Source organism: Gadus chalcogrammus, chromosome 2, assembly GCF_026213295.1.
Source record: "Gadus chalcogrammus isolate NIFS_2021 chromosome 2, NIFS_Gcha_1.0, whole genome shotgun sequence".
NCBI lineage: Eukaryota > Metazoa > Chordata > Actinopteri > Gadiformes > Gadidae > Gadus > Gadus chalcogrammus.
Window position 1 is genome coordinate 18,883,646 of NC_079413.1, and position 10,394 is coordinate 18,894,039.

A 10,394-nucleotide genomic window follows, 5' to 3' on the forward strand; every position below is an offset into this window, starting at 1 on the left:
ATCAGATCAAGTTCTGGGGAAGGACGAGCATATAATGAAAGATGCTGAGGCTCTACTCCTGTCTAGCTGAGCAGTCTAATCCAACTCAGATGAAGGGTTAGGGTGAGGTTTCGGTTCGTCAAAGTGATACCTCGCTTTCACTTTGGTTACAACCTCTTTATTAATGTTCAAATCCTGTCCCCGTTAAGGTGTTTTCACCCAAAGAGGTCTTGACGACAAAACAGAGATCAAACCTTCAAAGTAACCTCATCCCCGAAAATTGAGCAAAGTTTGCCTTTCTCTTTCTTATTTAGAAGAATAAAGGGATTCAAGCAGAACCGAAGCAGTAAGGTCAGGAACATCCTCCTATGATCCTAACATCATCCATCATATGATTTCCCTGATGTTACTGCTTTGGAACAATCTTACTGCATTGAACCGGGGGACTCACCGGGCCAGTTCACCGAGGCGGTTCGGTCGGTCCTTTCGGTTCTGGTCGGTCTGGTATCCATTTGAGTCCAGGGTTGTGACGGGCCCCACTCTGCTCCGGGCCCCCCCGTCGCGGCGGGAGGCACGTCAAACACAGGGACGAGCATCTGTCCGCGCACACACCGGGGCTCCGGGTCCACACGCTCGTGATCGGCTCGGTCAACAGAGTCACGGAGCGCGCGGCGTCCGGTAGGCTTCACGAGGAAGGAGCGGGGCATGATGGCCGGGTCCAGCACCTACACGGTAAACGTACGCGTACACGTACACGTGCACGGTACAGCAGAGCAGAGGGGAAGGTGGGGTTGGAGAGTGAGTTGAGTCGACGCACTGAGCGCTCCACTGATGGCACAGATTCTCCAGAAGCACCTGCTGCTGTGATCCGTTGGTGGGAAGGGGGATGAGGTTTGGTGGGTTGATGAGTTCAGCAGTTATCTGCACACACCTGCAGATCTCCCGGATCAACCCGTTCATCTGACTTTAGACTCACTCTTCGTGTTCGTCTGTTTAATGAATATGGAGGCTTATGCAGTGATTATCAAAGAGGCCTCTCTTAAAAAGCATCTTTAATGCATAGTAAATAGCAGCTGTGTATTCGTCCATACATGGCCCTCTGTCTATACATTATCTTATACATTCCATTCTATGGTGTTTGATACTTCAGTAATAGTGATAGATAGTGTTTTAACTCATGGAATATTGCTTAATTTAGTTGGTGTAAATTCAATTCATCACTGTTATAAACGGTTATTTTCTAGTTCAATGCCTAAATGACTCTGACAAATCTTAATTAAATAAACTTAATTAATGGAATCATATAGGCCTTTAAATAATAAAAAATAATAGTAAGTTGTCAATATAATAATAGTATTTTAATTTCAAATAGACTTGGGCGACCTAATGTCAACAAAACTTTTCAAACTAAAAGTTGTAATGAAATAAAGAAACTTAACATTCTAATTTAAATTGACGGAGAACTTGTGAGTCCTTAAGTGTAAACTCACCGTAGAGCAGGAGCCAGAGGAGGGTTCAGATGTTTGCGTTGTTTAAGTCGGTGCGTCTTCCTCTCTGTCCCCGTGACGACCCGACTCAGATTTGATTAGATTTCTTTCGTTTCTGAGAATTGTGGGCAATGTAAAGGTGTGATTGACGGCTAGTATCCCGTCACCTCGAATTGTGTAGTTAATCAAAGCCACAACAATACTCTGGGTTCCTTTGTAGAAACGAAAGCAATACAGCACTAGATAACGAAGCCCTGAAGTAGCCTATATCTCGTTTATTTGAATGCCTTTGCCATGTGTGACTGCTGCTGTTCTAGTAATGATAATAAACCTAAAACGTGTTCTCAACCCACGCCACTGGGTCTTAACACCACAAATCAACGGTAGTTAAATGTTACCTTAGAACATAGAACATCCTGCAGCAAGCTGTGCTGGCTCTGTGGTTAGTGTGGAGGAGGGAGGGGAGGTGGGGGTGGGGCAGGAGGAGTAGAGGAGGAGGAGGAGAGGGGAGGAGAGGAGAGGAGGGGGGAAGAGGGGGAAGTGTAACTTTATTTGTACTCAAGGGTGGATTTGGTTGCAGGTAGTGTGCATCTATGCAAGATATATGCAAGAGAAAGCCAACACCCAGAACTCTTTCATTTTTTCTCAGAAAGCCTTCTCCATGTGAAGTAGATCCTTTGATCCATAAATGTCAAATCGAGGTACCGTCCTGATCTTGAGATGTGTTTCTGTGTTGGTTTCATAACTGATTTGTTTATATCTCTAATAGATGCTCCAGTGAAACTTTATAGACTCTCACGGGGCAGGCACGTGGCCCGGGCCGGGGCCCGGGGCGTTGCAGTGTGATGAGGGTGTTGAGGTGTGATGTCTTGGCCACATCGTGATCAGGGCCCGGTGAGTGTGAAGCCACAGGCCTCGAGCCGCTCTGCAAACAGCAGCAGAGGACGGATGGAGTAATCCTCTACAAACTCTTCTAAACAATACAAACATCCGATATTTCTATGAGAAATGACCCGATTGCTCCTCACCTCGCAGTTTGTTGCGTCTTGCACTAAATTGTTAGACCCAACAAGCATGACGTCAAGCCAAACGTCTGCGATCAGCATGAGGAAACAGCGCCTTCTAGTGCAGCTGTGATGCACTGCGACCACCATCCGAGAAGACCAACCGACTCCGTTATGAAAAGATATAGATTAAGGCTATATAATGTCAAATAATATGTCATTATATCCTATGTAATTGAACATAGCACGATACTATTTTTATTGTATAATACAAAAAGTGATTTAATAATATAATAAAATATCCTCTCTCTCTCTTTACTCACACGCACGCATGCATGCACGCGCGCGCGCGCACGCACACACACACACACACACACACACACACACACACACACACACACACACACGCACACTCATATTTCGTTAAAAAGACAAAGGGAAATGGTTACATAACCTGCGTGTGTAAACGTATCAGCAGCAGTTAGTAGTTGGTTATTCACTGTAGGCCTTTTGTTACTGTTAATTCCCAATAATTAGGGAGCAAATTAGGAGCCAGCCAGTCCTACTGCCCGCTGGGGGCCCGAACACACAACCACAGAGTATATCCCCTCAGATCAGCAACTGGAAAATAATAACAACAACGTGAATGGACGTGGACGGACTGTGAATGGCTTGGTTTGGTTTTAAGTCACTCCTGAGAGTGAGATGCTTGCCCCGGCAGGCTCCTTCTCCATGCCAACCGGGAGAGATTCATCCCCTTGGGAACCCCCACTCTCTGAAGTTAGGGACCGTTCACCGTGGAACCGGACCGGACTGGAATCCAGCACCGGAGACCACGGCTGTGTTCGGACGGTGAAGGACCAGAGAGGAGGAGGTAAGTGGATCTGGTGCTGCAGGTCCGAGCGACGTCATCGCAGCCAACGCGCCAAGCAGTACCGTGCAAGGTGCACGCATTGACAAACTTTTACTTATCTTTAAACTTTAACAGTCTGAAGGATGAAAACGTCCCCAAACCACCCAGGAAATAACAAAACTTGGGGGCGGACTCAGATTGGTTCATGGTGTATTGCCGAAGAGGGTTTATATTGGACATGTTATAACTACAGTTCATAAAATTCCCAGGACGTCGCCATGTTCGCCCTATCGGAGCTGACGTGCCTCCACGAGCCCTCCAGCGGCTCCAAGCTGCTCAAGCCCTGGTGGGAGGTCTTCATGGACTGCCTGGTGGTCCTCATGCTCATGCTGTCCGTCCTGGCCGGCACCGTGCTCCTCTCCCGGGACAAGGTGGTGTGTCTCCCCGTGGTGGACGCCGCTGCCACCGCCGCCTCCTCCACCGACACCCGCACTAACCACAGCTCGCCCGCAGGTGGCGGTGTGCCCGTGGAAATCAACCCGAGCGGAGAGACGTCAGCCCGGCCGGCAAAGCGCAAACCTCTGGTCTATCAGCAGTACGTCTTCATCAGTCAGGTAGGTCACAAGTGTGTATGCGGCTGTGTCTGTATCGCTGGGGGTCTTTGTGCGCAAGTAGGGCCTATGTATATTTGACCCTATATGATGATGATGTGTGTGTGTGTGTGTGTGTGTGTGTGTGTGTGTGTGTGTGTGTGTGTGTGTGTGTGTGTGTGTGTGTGTGTGTGTGTGTGTGTGTGTGTGTGTGTGTGTGTGTGTGTGTGTGTGTGTGTGTGTGTGTTGGCAGGTGTTTGATCCTATGATCATGAGGGATAATGGGTGTGTTTTTGTGTCCATTCTGCCATCTCTTGTCTCCAGGTGTGTTACCACCAGGCGTTGCCATGGTACTCCCGCTTCTCACCCTACATGGCCCTGCTGCAGACTCTGCTCCTATTGGCCAGCGGCTCCTTCTGGCTCCACCTCCCGCTCACCTCCGCCCGCGTCGAGCACTTCCTGGCCGTGCTCGCCAAGTGCGTGGAGTCGCCGTGGACAACGCGCTCCCTCTCACATGCCGCGCTGCACGAGACCACGGCCAAGCCGCCGGAGGGGGCGGGGTTTAGGGACCACAAGGCACCGCCCCCGGGCACACCCACCCCTCCCCACGCCCGCCACCGCTACAGCGTGGACTCCGGCACCGACAGTCCATCGCTTGGGAGGGCGACGGCTCCTCTAGGCCCCGTCCCTCCCTCCGTGGCCCCGCCCCCCGGCCCCAGGGGCGTGGCCCCGGCTGCGGGGGCGGGAGAGCGGGCGGGGCAGGGCGGGGTCAGCCTGGACCGCAGCGACAGCGAGCAGGCCCGGGCGCTCTTCGAGAGGGTCCGCAAGTTCCGGGCGCACTGCGAGAGCTCCGACGTCATCTACAAGGTAGGGGCGGGGCTCTGCAGCGGCAAGCGACCAATAGGAACGCTCGCCTTTGATTGTCCTCAGCCTCTTCAGGAAGGCATCTAGAAGCCTTTTCTAAATGAATCGATGTCCATGGAACCTTCCCGCCACAGAGGCAGGGTCTTGTAGTGGCTCTCGGCTCAGAGGTGCTGGGTGGGGTTGGGGGTGTGGCTGTTGGTGTGTATAGGTGTGTGTTTGGGTGTCTGTGGGTGTGGCTGTGTGTGTGTGGGTGTTTTTTCGGTTGTGTGGGCTCTCAGCTAAGAGGCACCGAGTTCGATTCCCCAATGTCCGCAGTCTACCCCAACCTGCTGCCTAATGACATGTACCCAACATCTACTGTCAGTCACTGTGGATCAAAGTGAGTCTTAAATTAACAAACAGTACAACAGTAACGATCCACCCAGAACAACGGTCCTCCCAGCATGCACTGCTCTGTGTCCTCTGGTTCTCCCAGCATGCACTGCTCTGTGTCATCAGGTATCTCCCAGCATGCACTGCTCTGTGTACTCAGGTGTCTCCCAGCATGCCCTCCTCTGTGTCCTCAGGTGTCTCCCAGCATGCACTGCTCTGGGTCCTCAGGTTCTCCCAGCATGCACTGCTCTGTGTCCTCAGGTTCTCCCAGCATGCCCTGCTCTGTGTCCTCAGGTGTCTCCCAGCATGCACTGCTCTGTGTCCTCAGGTGTCTCCCAGCATGCACTGCTCTGTGTCCTCAGGTGTACGTGTCCCAGACGCTCTTCAAGCTTCTGGCGTCGGGGTTGATCGTGGGGCTCAGCGCGCCCCTGCTGGGCTCCATGGCCTTCACCCACGTGTGTCACCCCGGGAAGGAGGGCGAGCTGTTGGGCTACAGCACCTTCCAGTGCGCCCACACCCTGGCCTCACTGCTCCACAAGCTGCTGCTGGCCTACCTGCTGCTGCTGGCCTCCTACGGCCTGCTCAACCTCTACGCCCTGGGCTGGATCGCACACAGGTCCGCCTGGACCTCCACCTCACGCCACATCTCCTCCTCCACCTCATGCTCCACCTTGTCTTCATCTTCCTCCTCCCCTTGGTCCTCTTTCTCCTCTTCCTCCTCATTTTCCTCTTCCTCCTCCTCTCCCTCCTATATAGTAGTAGTACTACTATTATTATTGATAATAGTCATCTATTAGTAGTAGTATTAGGCTGGGTTGCACCAACATGGATTAACTCTTAAACTGGATTAATTCAAGGTTTAAATGTTAACCGTGTTGCACCAAACTCTAACCTGGTTTAAACATAGTTTAATATTAATCCTGGTTATATTTAACCCTTTGGTAATCTCAGTTAAACTCCATTTAAACTGAGATTAAATTTAAATCCGTTGCACCAGCAATTTCAAACCTAGTTTAATCCTGGTTTAACAGTTATATTTAAACCACCTCTGGAGGAGTTTTATGTTAGGTTTATCGCTGTTTTCTTGACAACATGGCTGCATATCTTCGCTGGGTGGCGTTAGAGGAAAGAGTTCCCATGCAGGAAAATTAGAGATAGGTTAAATCCAATGGAATTTTACGAAAATAGCGAGTTTTCACAGCGGTATAGATTCACCAAAGAATCTGTCATATGCCTCAATGGGAAGGTTGGACCAGCCACGCATCTCGGATTAATTATAAACCAGTTTAAACCTAGATTTACTAACCCTAGATTAACCCTAAACCAGGATTAATTTAATCCATGTTGGTGCAACCCAGCCATAGAGTTGAATAGTTCTGATTCAGTGAGCTCACTGGCTCTTTAACTGTTAACCCCTGGTCCAGTTCAAACTCTCTGTCCCCTGTCCAGCTCCCTGAGGCAGTACTCCTTTAGCGTGCCCCGGGACCCCACCCCTCTGGGAGACGTCCCGGACCTCACCAACGACCTGGCCTTCCTGCTGCACATGGCGGACCAGTACGACCCCCTACTGGCCCAGCGCCTCTCCGTCTTCCTGTCCCCCGTCAGCGAGACGCGTCTGCTGGAGGAGAACCTGGAGAGGCGCTGGGGGCCCGAGGAGCTGCGGGCCCTGGTGGTGGAGGACCCCGAGGGGGGCCCCGGGCTGACCTTGGGGGCCCTGCCCCGCCTGCCCCCCGCCCTCTACACCCTGGGACACCTGCGGACGCTGCGACTGGAGCGGGTCGCCCACGCACGGCTCGGCGCGCAGGTCGCTGCCATGGCCTCACTCAGGTCCGCCACACACACGCACGCAAGCGCACACACACACATACACATACACACAGTGTGCCTCTTCCTTATTCCAAATGCAAAGCATCCTGAGTAGGTCTTGATAATCCCCCCCATCCTCTGGTGTGTGTTCTCCTGGTGTGTGTTCCTGTGATGTGTGTCCCTCTTGTGTGTGTGTGTGTGTGTGTGTGTGTGTGTGTGTGTGTGTGTGTGTGTGTGTGTGTGTGTGTGTGTGTGTGTGTGGTGTGTGTGTGTGTGTGTGTGTGTGTGTGTGTGTTCCTCTGGTGTGTGTTCCCCCCCGTGTGTGTGGTCCTCAGGGAGCTCCACCTGGACCACTGCCCCCTGGCGCTGGAGCCCGGGGCGCTGGCCTTCCTGCAGGAGCACCTGGAGGTCCTTCAGCTGTCCTTCAGCGCCGCCTCGGAGCTCCCCGCCTGGGTCTACAGCCTCCGCAGCCTCCACCAGCTGCACCTGTCCGGCCCGCTGGGCTGCGAGGGGCCGGGGGGCCGCGGCTGGGCCCTGGGCAGCCTGCGCCCGCTGCGCCGCCTGCGGGTGCTGGTGCTGCGGGGCGCCCTGCAGAGGATCCCCGCGGAGCTGGCCGAGGTGGCGGGGGGCCTGGCCCGCCTGGAACTCCACAACGGGGGGCTACGCCTGCTGCCCTCCGGCGGGCTGAAGCGCCTGGCCGGCCTGGCCGAGCTGCGGCTCAGGGACTGCCGTCTGGACCGGCTGCCTGGCGGGCTGGCCGCCCTGCCCCGCCTCCGGACCCTGGACCTGGGCCACAACGACCTGCGGAGCCTGGAGGAGCCCCCGGGGCTGGGGCCGCTTCGGGCGCTCACCGGCCTCACGCTGGACCACAACCGCCTGCTGCTGCTGCCGCCCGGCGTGGGGGCGCTGCGGGGGCTGGAGCTCCTGGACCTGGCCTTCAACCAGCTCCAGAGCCTGCCCCCGGCGCTGTTCACGCTGCCCAGCCTGAGGAGGCTCCTCCTCGGGGGGAACCTGTTGCGGGCGCTGCCCCCCGCCGTGGGGGAGCTGCGGCGGCTGGCGGAGCTGGACCTCAGCGAGAACCGGCTGGAGCGGCTCCCCGCCGAGCTGTTCTGCTGCTCGGAGCTCCGGGTCCTCGGCGCCGCCCACAACGCCCTGGGGGCCCTGCCGCCCGCCGTGGGCCGCCTGGGGCTGCTCTGCCGGCTGGACCTGAGGGGCAACCCCCTGGAGGACCTCCCCCCCGAGCTGGCCACCTGCCCCGGGCTGCGGGGCAGTGGCGGGGGCGCCGGGGGTCTGGTGGTGGAGGACCGCCTGCTCCGCACCCTGCCCTGCTGGGCCCGGGACCTCCTGGTCCAGACCCCCGCCCCCCCCTCAGGCCCCCCGTCCCGACCTGGTTCTGGCATCTTCCCCCCGTCCCGTCCAGGCTCCGGGACGTTCCCACGGTTCTCCACCAACCAGTGGAACTTCCACTCAGCCCTGGAGTCCCGGATATAGAGCCGGGTTCATAGAGACTGAAGCATAGAGACGTCATCGTAGAGAATATATCAGAGAGACCACATCATAGAGACGGTTCATAGAGACGACATCATAGAGACTATATCATAGAGACAGCATCATAGAGACTACATCAAAGAGATGCTTCATAGAGACTACATCATAGAGACGATATCATAGAGACAGCATCATAGACTACATCATAGAGATGGTTCATAGAGACGACATCATAGGGACGATATCATAGAGACAGCATCGTAGAGACTACATCATAGAGACTATATCATAGAGACAGCATCGTAGAGACTACATCATAGAGACGATATCATAGAGACAGCATCATAGAGACTACATCATAGAGATGGTTCATAGAGACGACATCGTAGAGACTACATCATAGAGACAGCATCGTAGAGACTACATCATAGAGATGGTTCATAGAGACGACATCATAGGGACGATATCATAGAGACAGCATCGTAGAGACTACATCATAGAGACTATATCAGAGAATATGTCCCGTTTGGTGTCACACATATGTGAGGACCGACCCAGCGAGAACAACAACATTAACATCAGTTATTATATCGATATAGAGACGGAGGAATCAAGCCGCAAATAATTGTATTCCTACTCTGCGTGTTATTGCTGCAGTGATTGTAAAGAAAGGCTTCTCGTTGCAATCAAGGCTGATCCTCTCTGGCCTCGAAGGTCTGACTGGCGGTTGTGTGGCCTTCGGCCCTTGTGGCTTTGTCTCACTCTGATCTGTAGTCTGTGAGGTGGCGTTCACCGGTTAGGGGGAATCCATCTGACATACAGATTTATCTGAGATATACAGACTCTATCGGATCTGGAGACTCATCATAGTGACTATATCTAAGACTTAGAGACTAGCCTATTTCAGAGACTGCAGGCCACCAATGGTGCTATCATTTGGGTATGTTCCTAACCCAGTCACCTCTTATACACCCTACACACCCGGCCGGTACATTCCTCATACCTGGCTCTAATTCTGCTGCTCTAATTGTTTGTTTTCCTCGTCATGGAGGAGCGGGAGTACTCTGACCCAGCAGTCGGATGTGGGCTCATTCTGGTGGGTCCCCGACGCGGAGTCAATCAGGCTTCAATGGGGGCTTTAGAAGCTCCGAGCGCTGGGAGGGGCTGTTTGTAGAGGTGTGTGTGTGTGTGTGTGTGTGTGTGTGTGTGTGTGTGTGTGTGTGTGTGTGTGTGTGTGTGTGTGTGTGTGTGTGTGTGTGTGTGTGTGTGTGTGTGTGTGTGTGTATGTGTGTGTGTGTGTGTGTGTTTCTCTGTGTTTCTCTGTGTTTCTCTGTGTTTGTGCGTCTACGTATGGGGGTGTGTGAGAGTTTGCGAGCGTGTGTGTGTGTTCGTGCGTGGAGGGGGGCGCGGTGTTTGTAGAGGCGGTTGAAAACCAACAGGAGCAGCCAGGAAGCGCGGGCTAACGGAGCTAAGTGCTGCCAGCGCCGGACTCCAGCTTTCATCCGTAAACGATCTCCATTCATCATCCGCCGGAGCGCTGAGTAGACTCAACAACGCGGCCTTTGAACGGGTCCGCTTAACGCCATTAATAACGCGATGGATTAAATATTGAGCCGTGATGTTTTTTGTCATGCGGCAGATTTGTTTACCGTCGGCTCCGAGGTGGAATTAAAGTTGATTTGAATGTTGTGTCTTCAAAAATCTAACGGTCAATAATAAATCATGGTAAATAGGCTAAATTAAGGAAATATTTTTTGTGGATGATAGCAATTAAATAAAATAAATTCCATTAAGGCTAAACATATTGACTGTGATGTCCCAGAGTCAGTACCTTACTGCTGTTTTATTGTTCATACTAAAATCACATCCTTTTTATCTTGTTGTGTTATGTAGGTATTGGTGGTCGTCTGTGAAAAAACATGCAAACAAATGTTAACAATGTACAAACAAT

General features: G+C 53.1%; 1 protein-coding gene across 1 annotated transcript; it reads left to right on the forward strand.

The window, feature by feature from the left end:
• The first annotated feature begins 3,601 nt into the window (after window positions 1–3,601).
• On the forward strand, window positions 3,602–8,446 carry LOC130402260 (volume-regulated anion channel subunit LRRC8E-like). Its single transcript, XM_056606406.1, has 5 exons — window positions 3,602–3,937; window positions 4,238–4,780; window positions 5,512–5,765; window positions 6,599–6,976; window positions 7,291–8,446. The coding sequence occupies exons 1-5, from the start codon at window positions 3,602–3,604 to the stop codon at window positions 8,444–8,446; spliced, it is 2,667 nt and encodes an 888-aa protein (XP_056462381.1).
• Window positions 8,447–10,394: the final 1,948 nt, after the last annotated feature.

Excerpts from the sequence above, each read along its gene's own strand:
- LOC130402260 (XM_056606406.1), top strand. The coding sequence starts at position 3,602 with ATGTTCGCCCTATCGGAGCTGACGTGCCTCCACGAGCCCTCCAGCGGC. Across the intron at positions 4,781-5,511 it reads GCTCCGACGTCATCTACAAG|GTGTACGTGTCCCAGACGCT; the intron begins GTAGGGGCGGGG and ends CTGTGTCCTCAG. Across the intron at positions 6,977-7,290 it reads GCTGCCATGGCCTCACTCAG|GGAGCTCCACCTGGACCACT; the intron begins GTCCGCCACACA and ends TGTGGTCCTCAG.